Source organism: Malurus melanocephalus, unplaced genomic scaffold, assembly GCF_030028575.1.
Source record: "Malurus melanocephalus ecotype Western Australia unplaced genomic scaffold, MMel_1.1 scaffold_19, whole genome shotgun sequence".
In the NCBI taxonomy this organism is placed as follows: Eukaryota; Metazoa; Chordata; class Aves; order Passeriformes; family Maluridae; genus Malurus; species Malurus melanocephalus.
Genome location: NW_026623251.1, coordinates 1,404,949 through 1,428,324, shown reverse-complemented (window position 1 = coordinate 1,428,324; position 23,376 = coordinate 1,404,949). Strand labels below are relative to the sequence as shown.

At 37.0% G+C, this 23,376-nt stretch overlaps 1 protein-coding gene across 1 annotated transcript in view; it reads right to left on the bottom strand.

Moving 5' to 3' along the window:
* The window catches only part of SDCCAG8 (SHH signaling and ciliogenesis regulator SDCCAG8), a 107,285-nt gene that overhangs the window by 40,735 nt on the left and 43,174 nt on the right, over positions 1 to 23,376 (bottom strand). Inside the window, exons 14-15 of the mRNA XM_057389744.1 lie at positions 7,840 to 7,967; positions 5,614 to 5,722 (exon numbers count right to left, since the gene is read on the bottom strand). Coding sequence (XP_057245727.1) covers positions 5,614 to 5,722; positions 7,840 to 7,967 — 237 coding nt within the window. The remainder of the gene's footprint in view (positions 1 to 5,613; positions 5,723 to 7,839; positions 7,968 to 23,376) is intronic.

The window sequence follows — 23,376 nt, the reverse complement described above, 5'->3', positions numbered from 1 at the left end:
CCTCCTTCAAAAACATGTTGTTACATTGACAAGTCAAATCTAGAAATGACAACATGATCTTTTCATGTTTAAATAGAGAACAATGCACGGTATCATCTGTGAATCTAAAAGAACTTAGCAAAGGAAACTTTGGACCAAGACTGCATGTAATTGAATTTAGATTGAGAGTTACAGCTCCATTAAGGAAGATCACAGACAAATACATCAGAATTGTGCTGATAGATCTGTACATCAAACTTCGGCATACACGAGTTTCCTCTTGTATGTACAGGATGGGTAAGTAATGGTGGGCAGGATGCTATAGGAAAGTAACAGAAACGGAATTTTTTCCAGCGATCATTTTACAGAAATACTAGTAACTTAAATGTCAGCATTAACAAAGCATTGCCCGCTGAACCAACTGTTATTGCACAATATGAATGCAGTCTGTACTTGATACTGATACTGTAAGACAGACAACCAGTGGATAAAAGCAAGGGTTCACTGCAGAGCAGCTCAAAGAGACCTGATGCAACAAAGCCCTACCAAGTGGTAACAGGGACTAAATTCAATTCTTTCAAAGTGTTCACTTTCTGCCAGCAAAATTCAGCAACAGCATTTGCCATGTAAGAATACTGTAAATTATCACATTTGTAGGGCTTCCCAACTGGGAGATCCTGCTTCTTTTTCTATATTTATGTGACTGTGTCATTCAAGGAAACAGCAGAGGCAATTTTCAAGGTGATAGAMGTCTCCAGGTTTTACAAGGACTTATTCATCTCCAGCACATCTGAAGGTGCCCAAAGACTTTCTGGAAAGATCAAGTAATTCAAATCAACCTAACCCAAAATGCTACTGAATATTACAACTAATGAAACAAAAGTAAGTAATGAATTAATTGAAAACATGAGTAGCATAATCTCTAATCTCTAACATAAAGCTTTRAATGCCTGATGTTTTGAAGCATGTTATGAGTGTTCTCCTAAAACATCTCTTGCAATTATGGTTGAACTCAGAAAAAAAAAAAAATCATTCCCATTAAGACATTATTTACACAATGCCTTTTTCCATGTAACTAAGAGTCTGACCACCAAGACTCAGTTATTTAATGACACTGAAGCTCCGAAGGACAGTACATATGAATYTGTATGTAATGAATGCTTATTAAGGTTCACGTTAAAAGGTTCCTGTGTGTCAGCATGAAAGAGAGAACACAAGTCCAATACAATACTGCACACCAAGAGTCTTCCAYCACCACTTGTCAGAGATTCCCTCTACATCTTTAAACATACCTTTCATCCACCACAATTTCCAAAGCTTAAGATAGGACAGCTAGTTCTATGTGATATTTAAGTAACTCCACAAATGGTGTAAAAAAAAGCCCCAAACCAACCATAATTGTAATATGCCTAATAACTGTACAGAATGSTATAGCACATTTATACAGGAGTAGCAATTCAACCCAGCCAAAGGCAGGACCAGTCCTGTGTAAATGCTTCTGAATGACTCTGCTCCCAAGATGTCACAGCAGGAAATGAGTGAGGGGCAAGGGTCAAAGCACACGGTGCTGAATTTCAGAGATAGTTCACTTATAAAGCTGGGGACAGAGACAAATTAGAAAAATCTGTGCACTAATCACTATGTCTGATGGATCCTACACAACTGAAGGACGCAGCATGGATGTGCTGATGTTGCTCCACAAGAGCTATGCTGGGTCCAACGGTCTGACCAATAAGCTGTGGTGGACTCAGTAGAAACTGAAGCATGCAGACATTTGGAGGGCTGCCATCTGAGCTGAACTCAGCAGGAAGGTGCACTTCTGCAGACTCAGGCTGGCCCCACAAGTCATGCAGTCACGGATCTGTGTGAGCTTCTGAGATCTGATATACTCAAATGACCTGTATGAAATCACTATTATTTTGAAACTATATAGAGMAAAACTACAACATCACATGAAAATGAAAACGTAAAATGAACACTTGTAGTTAGATGCATAATAGATTTTGCCACATCTCATTTACCTATCACTGTATCAAAAATGATGGGGGCAGGAGCAACAACAGCAACTAAAACCCCTCTATACTTTTGGATCCATTTAACTACCTCAACTTCTACTTAAAAAACAGGTAAGGTTTTATCTACCATGTTTGCTAGAAGAGTCATGGAAAAAAACCCAAACAGATTCCTCTAAAACCCTTAAATACTACAGGCAAAAAAAATAGGAAATTTTAAATAGTCACAATTCAAAGTCAGTCTTAGGATATTTTTAGGATGAGCTGATTTTTGAACACTAAGATGGCAATGCAGCCTTTACACCTCTGAACTAGCTTGTGTATTTCAGTATTTTTTAAACACTGCCTATTCTTGCTCTTAAAACCAATTGTTTACTTACACGGAAATTAAATACATGCTCTAAAATATTTTCTCATGATGCAGTATTGTTGCATATAATTTTAATGACTGAACCTTCAGACAGACTGTTTCCCATCTTCATACAGCTACCTTCAACAAACATTTCAGTCCTGGTATTGAGTGCAATGACTGCAGTCAACCAAACATGCAGAAAAATAGTTCAGCCGGGTATGTGTTCTTTACTTCAATTAAACTCACACAGTTGGATGCCTACTGTTGCCAAACAAGTAATATAATTTATACATTATAGCCCAAACAATAAAACTACACTAAAAGTCATTTAACAATATTTATAACACCATAAAATACAGTGTTAAAATATATGAACTGCARTATGTACCAAAATTATAAAATTTGTTTCTCATCATCAGTGATTAAAACCAGGATCATTGCTCTAGCTTCAATACTCACAACCCTGGTGACAGATTAGAATTCAAATCTTAATGATCAATTTACAATTAACAAGATAGAAGTGAAACAAATTAAACCAACCATTATATATAACGAGACCCAATGGACTCTCATTGTTCCCCTTAATTACAAAACGCAAATCACAAATACACAGTGGGTAGTGTTAAGCATTAATCTACAACCTAGAAACTCAGAGAGTGACAATCAGAGAAAAAAAAGGAACAAAACAAGAGAGAAACAGAGAAGAAATCAACAAAGGACTATATTTTTAAACATGCCTATGCATACGAAAAACTTCACAGACACTATCTTTTTCTGCACAGCTTGAGGGGTTTATAATTCGTCTGACATTGTCTTTCTGACGCCTTTCTGTGTAGGGACTAGCTCAAAAAATGGTTCCAGCTTACATATAAACACAAAACCTTCAGTTTAGATTTCAAACCTTCAGTTTAGATTTCCCAGAAAACCTGCATTAAATATAAAAATATATGCATCGTTCAGATGCATTCCACTGAGATTGTACAAACATGTAGTTACCAGAGATAAATTTGAAATGTTTATTATTATTACAAATGGGTACTTCCTATCAAAACAAAGAAAATTAAAATAAACTCACTATTGCATCTGTTATTAAAAGAGCTTGAGTGTTCCCCCAGTTAAATGATGGTATTGGTAGTATACAATTATTTCTTAAACCCATGGAAACAAAGATACAAAATTCTAGAAGTACAGCAAGAAAACATACATCCAGGTCCAAAATTCAGTCTCTAGTAAGGTCAAAAATATGGAAAAAAAAAGAAAAGTATTCTCATGAAAATAGGGCACACTGCTGCTTTGTGATCTGCTTTTATTAATGTACATAAGAACTAAGTTATAAAATCCTCCCCAATTTATTACTTTTCTCCAGACAACAAAACTACAGTATTCTGTCTCAGAACTGTGGTTTTACAGTACATCCAGGGACAACAAGCATGAAGATTGCCATTTGGAGAGATGCTACTGAGAGATACATACTGATCATGCATTTAGAACTTGGCTAAAATAATTTTCTGCACCTGATCTCCTGATCACATCACCTTCTGAAGCTATCTATATTAGTCTGTCATTTTCCACCATCCCCAGTTCCACCTTTCTGTTCTCATTTGTACCTTCATTTTTTGTCTCTAACTATTTCTCCATCCTTGTTGCTGACTGCAGCAGCTCCCACTCCAATGAAGGCAAGCTCAAGCTATTTTAGGATCACTTCTCAGAATCATTTTCATGCATTCTTCCTTATAGCTTCTTGTGTAAAATATACCACTTCCTGGAGATGTAAGAGGGCTCCTTTTCCCATTTTCAGGTCCTTGACATAGTCAGCTAATGCTGCTAGGTGGAGAAACACTTGGCAATCTCTAGTATTTATTTTCAGAGAATAATGTGTTTTCACAGTATCTTTTCTGTCTTTCCTTCATCCTTTACAGTTACTAGTCTGTGACTGTGAGCTCTAGCAACAAAGTCTGTGTGCTTTTTTATTGCTGGAATAATAATATGATTTGAATCTATTTAGATTTTGCATTACTTTAGCAGAAGAGCTCTGCTTTTTCAGAAGAAAAATTCTGCTTGCTTCTCTCTCAAGTACCCATCACAACATTTGCATGGGAAGATAGCTTACAGTTCCTCAAGTTTCTTATTTCTTCCACAAACACTCTGGATGGGATTTATCTCCCAACTTCAGCCACTTAATAGCTAGTCAACACTTTATATTGAGTGTAAGTAGTATGGGCAATGGAGGCAGTACCTGTGGAAAGCACCTGTCCTCTACTTAAATCACTGCCCTTTGACCATTCCTAGGAAGAGGATACTGAGGTCAGTGAGCTCTCTCCCTGACTGATAAAAAAAAAAAAGTTGCCTCTTTTACAATAATACCTCAAGAGAATGATTAAATCTATCCAGCAAAACAAGAATTCCAGCTTGAAAATAAATTTTATCTTTGCTGAGTGTTTTCCTTACATCCCCTCAGCCATGAGATGAATTCTACCCTCAATTACCAAATTTGCTTCGCATGTAATTTATAGAAGCCACAGACTGCCAACGCTCCACTGAAGTCCAGTTTACCACTTTAAATATGTACCTTACAAAAAGTTTCAAAAGGTACAATTTTTACACTTAAAAATGCATAATCAAATTATTTGCTACTACAGAACTACAAAATGCACATTTCTTTACAAGTTCTGTCCTACAGAACTTACAAATAGATACCTCCACAACTTTGTGTTTCTTTAAATTCTTATTACTTCCAGGTTTTGCTCTCTTCTTCAGTTTTCAATGGCTTTGAATTTAGATTTGCTATTGATTGATAATAAGCAGCTGCAGAATTAGAGTGTCAACAACAAGCAATTCTTATTTCAATTATTACAATCTTTTCAATCTTCAGTGTGTAGTGTATATTTTGAAAGAAACTTCAAGTAAATAATTAAAATGACAACAGTTTTAACAACATTAAATCTTTAGCATTTTCCATATAACTTCAGATAAATTTGAATTGTAGSTTCTAAAACGATTTTCTACACATTAAGAATGTGAACACAAGAAAATAACATGTAATTTTTACATTGGAATTTGAATGAATAGTCCAAGAAATTTGAATTAATAGCCAGAAACATAATCTTAAGGGGCATGGAGTATACTTAGTTCTTAAGGGGCATCTATTATATTGATTGGATATGTAATACCTGGGAAAAAATGAATAGTAATAAATATTAAAATACAAATAAAAAAATAAGGAAGCACATCCTAGTAATAAAAGGGACAGGTTAAGAAAAATATRCTAACCTGTATTTTTCTGACATTTGTTCCCACTTCCTTGCCAACACACAACATTCTTCCTTCAATGTTGCTATGAATGTATTCTGGGAGGACAACAATGAATCCAGTTCTTCTACTAGAAACCATAAAATTATAATACCATGAAATTACTTTACAGGTATATACATTTATAAATAACATAGAAACAATTTTATATATTCTTAATTTCTTTATTCTAGTTAATTCTGGTTTTAAATGTTTTTTAAACTTCAGCTACTTGGACATTATCACTTACCAAATTAAGGCTCTCTGTCAGAATTAGATAAAGTGTTAAAGCAATGTTGCCACTGAATCTGGTCTTGTTAAAGAAGAATCACTGTGAAGACTAGATATCTAATTTGGTGGGCTTGCTGTTAAGCTAGAAGTTCACTGACATTTCTAGGAGGAATAAAATTGGCAAGCCATGCTTTAGCAGACTTTTACTTGCTCAACTGGTGCAGAGGATACACCAACAACCCAAATGCTCACACTGTAGACTCAATTCAGTATCTCCTTAAAAAAGCAGTTCTTTTACTTACTGGGTCCTGAGTTTCCCATGAATAATGTTATTTTTTATTCTTAAATGGTAAGATTTAGACTTGCTGTCCAGTGACAGAATGAAATAATTTTATAAATTAATTTTCAGTTACTATCAGTTTGGACTGCACCTAAACTCATGACCTAGAATCCAGGCATACTTATTCTTTCAGAAGGAAGATACTGCAAAATGGTGTTTCTTGATTTCTGCTTTTAAAATCAGAGAAAGCATGACCACTCTTACTCAAATTCCTTGCAGGTGTGTAGGGTCATAATAAACAGTGTTTTCTTTAAATAAATTATAAATTACTATAATTTTAAACYCTTAATCTTACTAGAGATATTTTAAAACAAACTCAGACATAATATTATTTCATTTTTGTATACTGGGACAATTTATGCACCAGGAAGGTAAATTACATCTCTCTTGCGCAAAATTACACATGGTTGTATGCAGATGTGCTGGCTAAAGGAGGGAAAAATTATTCTGAGTGCTTCTTTTCTTCTCCTACAGTGTAGACAGCAGCCGTAACATAGCTGTTTGTATTCCCTGAACACATGGAAAGGTCCTCTAGTACTGTCATAATACTAAAAAAAAGGCAGAAAATTGAATAGCAGATATAAAAATTCTTTACATATTATTCAACTGATATCTTACATATTATTCAACACTGCTTAGGAATAATACATGTTACATGGGTTTTCTAAAAGTAGTGCATGTCTGGTGGGTAAAAAATGGCGTTTTGTAAAATACATGAGTATATCATGTTCCATAACAGCTGAAGCTCCTCCTCCTTTCTATGCTCATGGGTTACAGATATCATCTCTTAAAAATTCCATTTTTTAAAATTAATAATATGTATCTCTATTAATGTTGTTGGCATAGCACTTCATAATAACAAAAAGCTCTTTTTTATTTGTTTGGAAAACACATTTTACTTCCAGATTAAAGTTAGATGTTATTGATAGGCTAAATCAATGCAATGAAGTCTCCTATTATGAGAACCTGAAGTATGCAAGAGATTAAACTTCTTTCTTCTAGGTTGAGGATGTGGAGGGGGCACATGATAATGCTAAAAATGTTTGAGGCTGCAAAGATTAAATAAAGGAACATATCAATTTGGAGCCAGTGAATTACATCCAGCTGCGACAGTGAATTAAGAACCGATTAATGGCTAAAGCTTTTCTCCAGTTTGGATGCCGAAGCAAACTCATTAAGCTTTTAGAGTAGCTATAATGTGTGTACTGTGGGAACTGTTCAATGCTATTCAGGAGACTTTAACTGTAAGCTCAGAGCATTTCCCGCAGAGCTTCTGATGCTATTTTCTTTATATAACATGTGTGCCTGAAAATCCAGCCAAAAACAAGCCCTTTGTTTTTCTACTTTGTTGTGGTCTCTCTCAGCTTTACGTTTCTTGAACACAGGTAAATAAACTCATAATCCAGATGGTGCAGCAGATGTGAGAGCAGCACTCTGAAATCAACAGACAGTGGGCAATACTTTCCATTTTCTCTTTTAAACGCTAACTAATATGTAATTCGGAATCTCCGGTGTAGTTAGCATCTGCTCCCTTTGGCCAGCCAAAGGTTACAGGTGTTCCTGATGTCATTTCACAGTAAGGCGTGGGCCTGGCTTGTGAGTGAGTGCCCAGGCTCTAATCTTTCCCTACCACCTACCAGTTTTCTCATGCTGGGCCTCCATTTGCTGCATCTTCTGTGTCAGCTCCTGCTCTCTTTGCTGGGCCTGAAGGGCTCGGGCCTTTGCTTCATTGCTAATGCTCTGCTTCATGCTCTCTTTCTCCAATCTATAAAAAACACAGAGAAGGAATAAAAATAAAAATCATATACTGAAAATGATAAATTAAAAGGGTAAAGCAGAACGTTCAAATAATAGTAACAACTCAAAATCTGGCCAAGCTTTTCACATTAAACATTCTCATCCCACTTCAGGTTATACAGACTGACCTTCCTTTTACAATGTCAAACATTCTCCAGTGAATAGTAAAAAACGGATAAAAAATACAATCTATTTCCYGAGAGAAAATTTGCCTTGCAGACAAAAATAGGATTTTATTTTTAAAAATTTTAAACACAACCTCTTTTTCTTAAGGAAGCTCACAAACATCCACTTTGTATTGAACATACTATTTGCATTTTCTTTTAAATGCTATTTGTTTAACTCTGCGATGAAGCTTAGGGACCTGACCTCRAGATGGACTGGCTCCCAGTGAATCAGCAGGAGATAAGTCAATGGGAGCGATTGCCACAGAGCTCGTGATACAGCTACTCTGAAAGCTTAATGAGTTTTCTTAAGCAACCAAACAAGTTTTAGCTATTAATTTATGTAAATAGGAGAATGCATCCATTACAATAGAGAAGACTGCTAGCACCACACAGGCCCAGCCCCTTGTGGTTCTGCTCACTGGGGGGCTGTACAGGAAGGTCTAAAGCCCAGCACTATTATTGAAGTGTGCAGGCAAGAGAGCAATTTACTTGACCAGATATGCAAGATGGGGCAATCTACTCCTGAGGCAAAACAAATGCTAGACTACCACACTCCATTGAAGCATTTTATTTAAAGCAAGCCAAGCAAAAAGAGCATGGAAAACAAAACCCCAAAAAGATATATGCATACAAATTAGAAAAGAACCTGAACTRCAAATTCACATCTAGATTTTCCCAAAGGTCGTAAATATTTATCTGGTGCACGTTGGGATCCACATTTAAAACGTGAATTCACACATASAAGGATTAATTTCTAGATTTCAAATAAGGACACACCCTTCTACTGAAATGATGTTTGATAGCTTGGGAGAAGTTTCAAGAAGCACTTATAAACATGTATTATTCTAGAGATATTACCTATTTCAGAGGACTACAAAACAGAACACGGGCACAGATCATGTAAGGATAAAGCCACATCTCATGTGGCTGCTGCACTTAACCTTTGGATTGGTGCCTAATAACCCATCCGAGATATTGCAATATCTCAGCATGACACACACAATGTTAAATCTTCTCTCTCAAATTTACCCCAAAGCAATACAAATGGTGGGTCACATTACACTAATTCCTGGTCCTGATGTTTCAAGCCCTACCTTAGGCAAAACTCCCCTGGAAATCACAGGCAGCTTCTTCTGAGGTAAGACAGCAAATACATTTAGATAGCAAGAATATTAGAGCRTTAAGGAAACAAAGCATATTTTTAAAGGAAATTTCATATATTGAATGGCACTTTATCAYATCACTCTCAGAATTGTTTTGTAACCATATTGGGGCTATTCTAAGGAGTGATATCCCGTCATTTTTTCAGCGTTAACTCCATTTATGGAAAGYATTACTAAGAATATTTTTTCCATATTTGCCAGAAAACAGTCTGTGCAAACCCCTTTATTTTATGAATGTTTTTTTACCTTCAGCCAGTTGTCATGAGTACTGGACTGCTCAAAAAAAAACAAAACAAAAAACACCACCAGCCCTTCACACATTCSTCTGGCACTGTCAGTAGCACAGTATTTTATTTAATAGTTCTCATGTGAGATGGCTGTGTGCAGTTGGGTGCTGTGCTGTCATCTGGCACACAGCTGGCTGGCTGGCCTTCTGCTGGGGGTAACCTTCAGCACGTATCAAGCTGCACAGCTCAAGCGACCAAGGTAAACCTGTGAAGGTCCATGCCTCATTGCTAGGGCCCCTCCTGATGAACACAGGCTAACCAGCCAGCAAGTTCGAAATAAATAGAGAATCTACTGCCACCAGAAACACTGTCTTGTTTAGGGKACCCATCCAAAAGAGCCACTCACCTGACATTTACTGTGTAGAGCAAATCAGCAGGAGCTCAGAAACCACGGATGTGTGGTGAGTGCCTTATGGCTGAAGTATGTATGGGGTGGTTGAAGATGAGTTTATACAGTGGATAAAAGCTCAATTGTAAAACCAGGAATTTACAGGTAATTCTCACACAGGAGAACAGCTTCTTAAAACTCARAAGCTTTTGGGATTAAAACACATCCAGTGCCACTCAGGAGCGAAAAAAGATACCCTGGAGCCAATGTTGTCTAAATGGAGTGGCAAATCCTTCCCCCACACCCTGAGTTGACACATTTCCTGCTCTCTAAGCTCAATCTCCCTGCCCTCCAAATGATAATCTCTCCAACATATATATGGAGAAAAAAAGAGAAGTACAACACATGCAGAAGGCAGCCTAAGAGATTTCACGATCTACTGGTAACTTTCCTGCTACAACCAGCAAATACTGCAGGAGTGTTAGAAGTTTTGACACTGCCTATTTCCAAATTACTCTGAATTGTGAAAGAATTGCTTTAAGAAAATCTATGGACAGAATGACACAGTCCTTAGTCCCTCCTGTTTTAAGCCTGAGTTGTGGCTGTCAGGAGCCATGGTTAACTCAGTTAACTGGTTTGCATACCTCTGTGAACTGGATATTGGTCTGCAGTGCATGGAGGTTATGCTTTTCAAGTGTTCTTGACAAAACAAAAGATACTGTGGACTGTAGCTTATAGCACAGGAAAAAGAAAATTGCCATCACTGGCAAACTTWAAAAAAATCCTTGCTGCAAATGAAGTGAAAATTCACTTTGATCTCAAAGCTAACATAAAAGTATGCTGAGTGAATTTGAGCCATCAAGTTTAATAAAAAACCAAAATGCCAAAACAAACCAAAATAACCCCCAAACCCAAAACACCTTTCTCACCACTAACAAACAAAAACTGGATCACAGATCCATTTTCAAGAGAGGTCCACTCTCTGCCAAAGGACACCACAGTATAGAAAAAAAGAAATATATGAAGACTAGTGACATAATAGACATATTTGACATACCTAATAGCTCATGTATTTTTGACTAGAAAGGACAGCACTTAGACTGATAAAACTTTGAATTTCACTACAAAGTTCAACAGTAGGTATTTGTGAAAGAGTCTTTTGAGTCTGATAARAGTAAAAATACACAAATGCAGGATRATTCTTAAGGCAGAATTAATGTAGAATTATAATGCAGAATTAGGTCTTTGGAGGCCYTCTGGCAAAGCAACTATGATTTGAAGCAACCATGCTTCCTATATTGACTATTTGATTTTTTCCATGAGATCAACATGTGGCATTTTAAAAAAAGCTAATGGATCCATTAGTAAGGACAATGAACTTAATTGGACAAATTAAAACACTCTAGCAATTATCTCAGTTCAGTGATACACAAGAGGTTCTCATAGCATTATTTTTGACATCTTCATTTCACATTAATTATAGCTAAAAATGTAATTATAAAGCATTTCAGCTTTTATATATAGTTGCTTTAAACTGAACTTCATAAATCATTAAGGAGTAGCTAGCATTTAGTGTTCCAAAAGCTTGAGCTATCTGAACTAACAAGACTTGTCTAGATGATGACCAGTGCTGGAACTTTGCACCCACACTCATGCTTGGGCAGCACGAGGACCAGTCAAGCCTAACACGGATGCTTTTACMACATGCCTCAGTGGTCCAGCACAGACCTCTTTCCTCGTTAACATGTAGCCAAGTGGGCCAGCACTATGAGCCACTGCACAACAAATCACCTCAGCTGAAAGCCCCTCAGCTCTTTCAGGGGAAATGAGCTTTCTTTCCCAGTATTTTTGAAAACAAATGTATAGCAGAAGTTTYTCAACCAAACTGAAAAAAAATTTGAGGAGTTACCCAATCATTTTATTCCCAGTATCTTTAGTAGAACCTGACAGGAGAGCWCTCAAATCAATTAAAACACTTCTGAAAGTAAGACTCGAAAGACAACATGTATTAGCCCTAAAGACCAAGTAACTTTGGGTACAAAGGCTCAGCTACATTTTATGCAGTCTACTTTGCAAGCTTTCCACAACACAAGTCTAGTGCATTGTCCATTACAAGCAGCTTTCTGAATCACCTCACCTCCTCACAGGCTATTTTATCTTATTTTATCTTACATTATTTCAACTAGAAGTGTCAAGGGAAGAATGGAAAATCAGAGCATATTCTTGCTTTTCTCACAGGCTAGAGGAGAGAAATCCTACAAACAAACCTCACATTCACAATAAAAGAAAAGTATAAAAGCTGAAACAACATATTACAAAACCTGCCCTACTCTCTACAGGGAAACATGAAAAAAAAATTTCGCTACCTCTATTGTCAGACACTATTCAAACCCCACAATGATAAAGGTCATAAGGGAAGGTATACAGAATAGAATCACACGTCACGAACTTCTCCCCTTTGTATTTCATATTTATCTTTGTATGTATGTCATACAAAGAAGAATAAGGGCTCATCTTTCATTTTTTTCAGGTTAGCAGACAAGCCTAAAGGTTGGTCTACAAACATGAAAAAACCCCAACAATTAACCAAGAAGTCATTCTCCCCAGGAACAGTCTTAAATAATTCTCTCCATTAATGTAAATTAATAATTCTCTCCATTTTACATTAATGGTCTGGTCTCTTTTCAGACCAGCCTTTCAATTTACAGCACTGCAGTATTCCATTCAGTTATTTATAATGGAGAATGCATTTACTGAGTTTTATCATATGCTATGCAGTCTTAGCATTTTCAAACATTTAAGTAAGAAAATTCAACACAGTAAGATCTGTAATTCTGCAGGYAAATATGTACATGTGGTTTTAAATGTAGCTATGATTCAAAATTATTATTTTCCAAACCTTCTGAATTAACAGAGCTCTAGAGCACATGCCATGCTCATATGTTTGGATCAACTCAGTAAGAAGGCTCAGGGTCACAAGATTTCACCCCTTCCTTTAAATCAGGCTTCTAGCAACCTTTTGTTTAGCASCGACTGTTTAGGTTATCTTCCTTTGTAAGGCCTATGAATTTTCATCTAAAAGAACCTTGTTAATAGCTATGATTGCTCTGAATGAGGACATAGCTGGATAGTGTTTAGCGGCTTCCTCTTATTAAACACTGTAGATTTTTTTGCAACAAAGGTTTAGATTTTTTTCTGTGCTTGTGTAAATCCACACTGGACTGGATTTTATGGCTCTTGATGCTTTTACAAGGCCAAAGAAAGGCATGAAATGAACTCTCTTATGTAAAAAAATAAATACAAAAGATGTATGTGAGCATGCTTCCTCAAGAATTATGTTGAAATATCTTTTAAAAGCATCATGATCAGGTCATTTCTTTAAACCTTTCCAAGGAGCTGAAAAATTGCCCTTCCTGTATCCCATTGAGGGAATTACCCACTGAGTTGCTCTTTTTGTCAGTTTCTGGGAGCTGACTGGATGCTGATTATGGAGTTGGCTGCCAGGTCTTCTCAGCAGAAAGCTCAAGTTTCTGGAAACTGCCCCAGCCAGCACACTGTGTTTGGTAAGCTTCMGTAAAATCTATCTTTGCATGGTCAAATTTTGAAGAGACCTAACTATTAAATTAATTGGTGGATTTGAAGGACTGCTTCATTGCTCAGGATACATATGGGCCTATTCATGAGAACTGAAGCTCAAAAAACCCCAACTAAACAAACAAAACTTAAATCTTGTTTCTTATGTTAGTTGAGGAATAGTGTTTCCTAAAATAATGAAATGTCAGAGCTTTCTCCTCATAACCATGAGAAGCAATAAGAACCATGAGAAGCATTACAAGCAATTAGAAGTTATGTAAAGGTCAAGGGGTAAAAAAATCAGCATTCAAACAATCCAGCTCTTTAAATATGGATCTAGAAAGTTAAAAGGTGCAACAGAAATAASTCGAAAGTAAAAATATATTTGAAGTATGTTAATAAACCAACAAAATGAAACTTTCCACTATCCTACTTGAGATGAAAGGCTGGAAAAGACAACTCTGCTAAGCTTTTACTATATTTCATAAAAACACCTCAAAAAACAAGATACACTTTTGGGGGACAAAAAATGAAAACATTAAGGTCTGTACATATTTCCAACTTTATCAAGAGACACATACCTGACAAATTAGCTTGAAACTATTTTCCCCAAAATGCAGATAACTTGCCACCTGTATGCCCATTTCCAGAACTCAAATAATGTCAACTTGTTATACTATTTTATTTTTTTCTGAGAATTTAAATTTTGCTGAAACATACATCGGTGCATATAACTTTCTTGTTCCCATTGAATTTTGTTTCCATCTGTCTCTATTTAGAATGTAGCCACACAATTGGAACTGCTTCACAACTTTTGCATATATTTCCACTTTATATATTAATGAGGTCTACAGAAACAATGAAACACTTAAGTCTAAATTTTCCACTTTGCCCTTTAAGCCCTACTGAGGTATCAGGAGAAATTATATATTAATGGCTGCACGTGAAAAAAATTCCTACTCTTATTTTTTAGTGCTTGCCAAACTTGAAATCTACTTAAAAGGTATTTCCACTAACTGGAGGTATTATAACTGGAGGTATAACTGGGCATGAAAAAGATGAAAAGCAGATAGACAGACACAAAGTGTTACTCCTATGGAAATTTCTGTGAAATAAATAATGTTGAATACAGTTAACTTGAGTATATATGTGACTGATGATATATTCTATCTCTATCTGTGAGGTCAGTTAACAAAATGAAAGGACTGTATTTCTTACTTTACATTCGGCATAACAGTAAGAATTTGCAAATACCTAGCCTTTGACATGATTTTACACTTTGGCCATTATGCCTTCAAGATACATACAGAAAACGACCAGTTCCTCAGTAGCATCAGTCTGGATAGCTCCCTTATACCAAATCACAGCCAAATATTATCATTAGCTCTCCTCTATTTCGATGCTAGAGAAGAAAAAAGTGTCTCTAACAGTAATTAACATCTCATATTAGGTCAAATATACTGACTTGGAATCAAAATCTGATTTTTTCTGGCACATTTCTAAGCTTTGCCAGCAAGATATGTATGTTGTAAGTAAACAGCCATCCTCCCATGACTTTTTCCATCAGATTGTGAACTATTTGGCTGATACTCCCTATAGAAACACGCAATTAAATACAGAGTAGAAGCTGCATGGGGCGGTGCAACATATGAAGAAGTGATTTTTGTGAAGTCCTGGTACACAGCCCTAGCACTCCAACACTGCACGTTTCTCTGGAATATTCTTTGTTACACAAGTCCCTTTTACAAATGTCTGTATGCCGAAATAATTGCTTAACACAGAAAATTTTTACAGGTATGCATTTTGTACACACAAACTTACATAAATTATTTTGCCTGTATTTAAAATAAAGGAGTAATTTTCTTGATTTATGGTGATTCTTCAGTTTGGCACCAGCAGCCTCTTACAACGCAGCTTCAGGAYACTTTTAAGCCAGGCAATGCCAGTATAAGAGGTGTGATTCTTCCTTTCATSCTCTTATAATTAGCACTCATGCAAYTTATTCTTCGARAAATTATTCTTTCTCAATCTGGTTAACTCCCTGAACAACCCAGTYATACAGGTGCCTGTCTTCCAGTGTCAGGAGAATCAAGGGCCTGGCAATATGTGGCCAGACATACCACATATTACCACTCTAGGGACTTGCCTTTTCAGCATAGACTTAGATCAGGTTCAAATAACTGCGACTCTGTACTCCAAGGCTCAGCTTGTTAATACAGTCAATCCAACCATCAGGCTCCTACCATTGAATCAAAAAATGATGCAGCTAAATGATGCAGAGACCTGATCTGCTATGAACTCACTCTGCCAATTTAAATTTGTTCAAAAACCCGATGTTTTTGGTACGTTAACTTTGAACCAGCAAGCTTTATGCTGAATCAGGTATCATCTGTCCTTCCTGCAGCTGGCATAAAGTCAGCATAAACACAGCGTTGCATGCTCTAGCTAATTAAAAAGGAAAGTGCCTGTGTGCTCACACCTGATCCGGATCAGCTCAGCACAGCTGAATGATCCAGTAGATCACAGATGCACATGAGTGACTGCTCAACAGTTACCTGCATTTTTCACAAACATTAGGTGTGGACATGCAACCCACAGCTGCCCACAGGCCTGATATGTGCAAGTTGATAATGTTCCTCAACTATTGCTGAAGTTAAGAAGTTGAGGAATGTTTTTTTCCTGCCTCCAAAGGACCAAGCCTCACAAGAACAGCTTGGGAAGAAGCAGAACCATTTGACAGAACAAAGCATTCTTCAGGATGACAATTTGAAAGACAATATTTGATTTTCATGGAATTTGATCTAGGGTAAGCTAGACTTTTACCCCATCCTACAGCAAGATACCACACGTTCCAGCAAACTGACAGACTTATGACCAAAAGYTAAAAAGATGAGAAATACTGTGCTAACATTACATGGTATTTGACTGTTGATGATTTGCTTTACATTTTACAGAAACATCCCARTGAAAGGCATGAGCATCTGCCCACATGTCACAGGAGCTAGATACAAACAGGTGAGTAAAAAAATTAAAAATCCAGCCTTATAYACATTTTATTAATCTGTTTAGCTATGGCATAATTTTTATATTATCCTGATTGTAACTGTCTACCCATCAGTATTAGAAATAATGGACAGGCAGTATAACAACTGAGGATTTTGGTGGTGGTTTAATTGTTTAGGGGTTTTTTTGGACAGGTTATAAATCTCTCTTCTTTATGCTGTCAAGAGTAAGGGAGAAACATATTTCAATAGCAACTTTAAAGTGAAACTCACAAATTACTACCATTATGCTAAGTGCTAGATATCCCACTGTGCAGTTTTGCTTTGTGAATTTTTACCTTCTTCCATGCACACTTTTAGCCACTGATCGCACAGCCTTTCAGTGTTTTCTGCCTTTTCCTTTAAATAAACTGGCTCTGGCTCCTTCCATCTGGTTCCCCTTCCGTCAGCAACCCTGCACCTGTTCACACCTCCTCTCCTGTTGGATTCCACTGAACATTTCCTCCTCTGCCAGGGCTATTCTGGCACTCGCAACCTTTCTGTCATTCAATCCATCTGTCAGAAGTGAACTTTGTTTACCGCAAGCTTCTGCTTTCTTCTTCAAGAAGCAAAGCCCCTCAAGGTCATTGTCAAATGAACTGTCGGTGTAGATTTAAATCCACTTCTGCTAACCAGCAGCAGATGAAGTTCTTTACAGTCCTGTATTTGTGAAGATCAGTTTGGGGTATAGGAGAAATAATAAGATGCAAAATAATAGCTTTTAATCATTGTTTGTTAACTCCAACAGCTAACGTGTTTTTCTTCAAATACATATATCTGTTACTTCTTGCTAGGGCTAGCACAATCTGTGAAAGACTGCAGAGCAATAMGAAGAAGTGGAAAAGGCTCATAAAAATATTAAATATAAAATAATAATTGAAAGCTTTTGACTCTCACTTTAACACTATGTAACAGAGATATTGACTAAAAATACAAAGAGAAAATGGGAACAATTGAATGAGTAAGTTTACAGTAAAACCTTAAAGTGGCCAACAGCATTCATGTTAAATTATTTAATCTGCAGCATTTTTTTTACCTTACCTACTGATGTCTCAAATGCAACACTATTTAAGGGGAAAAAATCCTTAATTTTTTTTTGTTGTTTTCAAGCATTATAAAACACAGATATGCAACTCTTTGTTAGAATATTGCCTTCCACTTGAGGAAAATTGTGAAGATTCTTTGTCAGGGCTGAGACTAAATTCATATTGTCAACAGGATATGTTATTCTTAGCAATTCCTGTGTCCATATTTCTTTTCAGAAATACACTCTGATAACTAAAAATTCTTGAATTATTAACCTGCTTGACAGTCTTATTCTTCTACAATTAAAAATACCTTCAATTTCACTGCATACCTTGGGTATCCTTTTAAAAAAAGATAACTTTTCACCAAGATTAAATACAACACACACAAAAAAAAATTGAAGTTATGTAAGCAATTACAACCAACTTCCCATTTTATTACCCCTTTACAAAAAATGAATTTAAAGTAAAGCTTTCTGGGATCAAATCCAGAAGGTGATCCAATCTCATTAGTAGGAATGTATTTATACTTAAGTTAGGTCTGAATTTGACTCTAATGAAAATTGCATTGACAAATACTGCATAAGTTTTGATGTATAAAAAATACGTAATACTGATCTATCASTTATATGGGGATCAGTCCCTGCATTTGCAAGGAAGTATTTTCTTATGCTGTGGTCTTCTTCTATAGAAAACTATATGCAGGTGAACAAATGCACTGGAAATAGAAGAGGAACTCTGGTACAAAAAGAATATGCAGCAGTGTCCCACCTGACTACAGAGACACTTTTATTCCCCGGTTTGATTTAATCCCTGTAAAAAGCAACTGACCACAAGGAGAAGCTAATCAAGAACAGTTGCTCTTATTTCTACAAAACTATAGTTTGATATGCAAACCACCAAATCCACAGGGGCAACCAAGAGCAGCACACTATTAACCCTGCCACGCTGCCAGCACAGCCAGGGCAAGGAGTTCAGCCCTGTCAAGTAGCCGACGGCAGCTCATCTGCTCGCTCAGGATGGGCATCTCCCAGCTCAGCCTCTCCTGACCAATCACAAGGGCACTGTGCAAGGGGCTGYGGAGAACAGCCAGGCAGCCAAGGCTGGAGTGCTCAGGTGATTGTTTTTCTTCCTTCCTCCATCCACCATTTCTCCAGCAATGACAATCTACAGGCCGTTGRTCTTCAAAGCAAAGTTGGATAAAGCCTCCAGTTCAGGACCTTTTGGGTTCTCTGTTGAATTTTTTTTTTCTAGGCAGAATATAATGAGCAGAATCATGCATAAAAAAAAAAAAAAAAATACCCACAATACCTGCTGTGACTGCACAAAATAAACAACTTTGAATATACTTCTGAAAGCACAAGACAGCTTTTAAAATTGTTGAAGCACACAAATACCAAGTGCTGACAGAAAAAGCACATTTTAGCTTATTGCAAAAACGAGCYTTCGATGTACTTGAGAGAAAAGAACAAGTCAGAAATAATGATAAAAATCACAACCATTTTTCCAGTAGCAAATTCAGCAAAAAATCCAGCAGCCTTGAATACATGTATCTGAAAGACTTCTTTGGTTCAAAAAAAAAATCATTATCCTGTTGTCATTAGTCACACAAATAAAAAACCTAATTTGAATGAGACCAAAGTAAATATTTGACACACATTCATAAACTTATTACTGTTAGTACTGAATAATAACTGCTCAAAACAAAGACCTTATAAAGATGTTTGTTTTCTACAGCAGTTAGTCTCTTCAGTGTTTCATCTGAATTCACTACTCACTCCAAAGCGCTTTAAGTATTGTCACTGCTCCTGAATCACACTCTACATGCAGTAGCAATTTAGCTGCCTCAACAACCTGATGTGATCATTGATGTGACCAGTTGCAGTCTAAATGCTGTGAAGAAAAATTCAGATGAATCTAATACTAAAATCTAAAAATGCATTATTGCCTTTTCTTTAAAAAATATTTATTGYTGGACAGTAAATAAAATTGTCAACCATATTAAAACTCGTTAAAAATGAATAATAATTTATAACCACTTTCATGTTCAAAATTAACATATGATTTTGTATKTGTTCTTTACTCCTTCACTTACATTTTCCCTCCTTCCCTTATAAAATTAATCAATGGCCTTCATATGCCTGTACAATCACTAAAATATATTTAAAATATTAAATAGAATGATATTTCAATAATTGTGAGTTATCTTGACACAAAGTGTATCAGCTTCGAAAATTTCACAACGCACTGCCAGAAGACGACAGAACCGATTTATTTCAAATCACTCAGTATCAGTCTTCATAAAGCAGCATATGGTCTTATCATGGCAGGTAAAATATTTTACCTTCTATAATAACGCAGAACAGATAATTTATCTACATGCTGTATAATCAGATAAACAATTTCAGCTGCACTATGAAAACCTGTAGGCAAGGGAGAAATTTATACMCCACCACTTTATTGACTTTTACACCTATACATTCATATGATTGTTAACAATAAAAGCTATTCTGTCTTCCATCTCCTTCTTCAATTACCTTAAAGCAAGACCTTCTTTTCAGTCGTGAAAATATTTGAAATTTCTGCAGCTGCAGGACAAAGAACTCAGATTTTTCAGAGTTGCTCAGGGGAAAAGGAAGGGGGAGGAAAGCTCTGCAAGATTCAATTGCAAGTAAAGTAGAGTGAATGACAACTTTCAAAGCKATCACAATCATTTACTAATGTGCTGCTATAGCAAATAAGTCTAATTTTTTTTGACAGCACCAAATTAGATTTATTGCAGAAACTGCTGCATAAATAGCATATGGCTATGTTATACTACCTATTTCAAATCCCTGTAATATTTCCTCTCCTCCTTGCTCAAAATGGATAATTGAGCCAAGCTATAAACCTTCTGCAGACAAGTTCAAAAAGCAGATGCAGGACACGTAGGTTTTTTTTGTTGAAATTGTCTAAAAAGGTATCACATGTCCTGATCAAACAAARCTGTGTAGTAGTAGGTCAGATCTTCCTTGCTGCACTTCAGGATTTTATTTCCCTTTCCTCGATAAAATTTTGTTTTCATTTCTCTTTCAAGCTGACAAGTCATCAACACGGGGCATGACCTCGTAATCCTCTCACACGACTACCACTTACTTACACAAGAAATCCTATTGATCTTTACTTCTTACGCGAGTCAAATTATTCATGTGACTCAAGATCAGAAGGCTCGGACCTCCATTCATTGCCCTCAAGCTCTCATTTATGAGGAGGGAAGTGCCTCCTCCGAGCAAAAATAAAACATCAGAAAACTGGTTCCATTCATTGGAGGGGCCGAGWCCTGTGGGAAGGTGCCGACCTACGGCTCTCCCGCCTTTCAAAGTTTCCTTATCGGTCTCCCGGATCARTCCCCGGACCCACGTGCTTTTGCGTTTCTGTCAGTCGCCACCTTCTCCGTTCGCTACACCGCTGCGGTAAAACACGAAACCGCGTAACCCTATCTAGGGGCACGGCTGAGAGCAAAAGCCCGCATTTCTGCGGAAGAAGAGGCGCGATGCCGCAGGCGGGATGCGCTCGACGCCCCGGAGGCCTCCGAGGCCGCGCCGCCGGCCCGGGCCCGTCCCCGTCCGCCTCTCAACTTTGTGCGGCCGCGGCCCCGAAAAGACCTTGCAAGGTCTGCTCTGCGGCCGGCGGGCACACCACTGCACACATCGCGCACGGCTGCGGCTACCCCGCCGCTCGCCTGGCGGTGGTCAGTCCTCCCAGCTGCCCTATCCGTTACTGTCTGATTAGCTCTGCGAAGGAGCCCCTCCCCGGCCAGCTTTCCCCGCCATCTGTTCCACACGCGATGGCTGCCGCCCAGCAGCCTCGCGCTGCCCTCCTACCTGGCACCCGGCTCCCGGCCTTACCCCAAAGTGCTAACACAGGTTCTCGCTGCTGGCAGAGTCAGGATTTCATTACTACTACTTTGACAAGTGCAGGGTTGTTTGTAATTTCTCTTTTATCCTGATTTTGATTGTACAACCACCTCCCACTGATTCAGTTTGCTTCAGTTTTGTTGCTCACAGATTTTACTCTCCACATTAATCTCCCTCTGGCATGTTACTGCATCTGTTCCCTTTTTTATTATTAATTTTCAAATTCCCACCATTTTTGACAAAAAGGAGGTAATCTACACTCTGCTTCTGCCCATTTCATTTTCTTTAATTTGGAAGATAAGTATGAAAGCGTGCCAAAAAAGTTAATTCTCCGTTAACAGTTTATTTTCTGGCATCCTGATGCCTTTGTATATGAAAACCAGATAGAAATAAATGTTGACTGAATCACAACAACATAGTCRCAACCATCCCTAAATTTAATGAAAAGTAAACATATGAAGCAGAATCTAAAAAGTTTATTAGTTATCGGAGTTGTTTCATGTTATCACTCATCCCTGGCATTTTAAAATAATGCTTTTGTACATGCTGAGCCGACTATAAAAAAAAATTTAGAAATCAATCACTGGTTACACTTAATTTCTGCTTCCTTCCCCCACACCCCCAATTCAAGTGTTATTGGTCCTTTCATCAGTCAGTCAGTCTGAGAAGATTAAGCATATCTCAGTCATTTAATATTAGTAACAGCATTTCTCCAAAACTCCTTTCCAGCATAAATGATGGACTCTGAGGTGCTAAAATTGTTGGGAAAAGCATGGCATTAATTATGCTGCTAACTAATAGATGCTACTAGAAAAATAACCCCCAATAAATACTGTGCAAGTCCCTAGAAGGCTATGTATAACCATGAAGAAATTATTTCACATTTTATCATTTAATAGTATAGTTTAAATAGAGAAATCAATCAATGAGGCAGGCTGCAATTCTAATAAGAAACAGCAGTGATGACATACAGCTCAGTACCAGAGCTTCAGAGATTAAATAATGCCACATTAACCTGGAAGGGTGTGCACTTTATTTATTATACATGTAACAGAAATTAGCCCTAATGGAGTCATTGAAACTAGCAAGAAGCACCAATGGACAGTGAGATGGCTATAGCACTGCTAAAACCCAATTGGTACTTCCTTAGATATGTTGCTTTCTAGAATTCATATCATAGTCAAAAAGAGGGGAGAGAAGAAATATATATAATAGGGAAAAACAATAATCAAGAAAAACAACACCCACTGACTCACTGCAATATAAACTTTAGTCCTTCAAGAGAGTGACATGTGGATTTAGGGCAGCTTGGTGGGTCACCTGAACCTGAAAGCATGGGTTCATCTAGTAAATTTTCCCTACCTACAAGCTGCCCTTCAAGTAGTTCTTACATATAAGCAAAGAAGAATAATAAAATTTAAACTGAACTATATCTGCTTCTATTCTAGTCAATTATATTTCCCATCAAATTTTAGATGACATTTCAGCCAAAAATATCTTGAGCCATCTATCTATCTATCTATCTATCTATCTATCTATCTATCTATCTATCTATCTATCTATCTTCATACCTGAGAAAATGTATGATGACATAATAAAATTGCAATGTTGAAATGTGATGATTCCCTCGCTTTTTAGGATTTATTTTACTTATTTGGCGTATGTAAACTGGAACTACATCTGACTGCAACTGAAAAAAATAATACCTTCAGATCTGAAGGTCTGAAAGAAAAAGAGGAATGGTTTTTAACAATGATTCTGTTACACAAGGATAGTGAAAAGTTTTATTACATTAGATGGCACACTAAGATCTGGGCAAGTTGTTAACATCTTCTGTCTTTTAGATGATCTTTTCCTTGAGCACTTTGACATGATTTTTAATGTCTATTTTCTCATT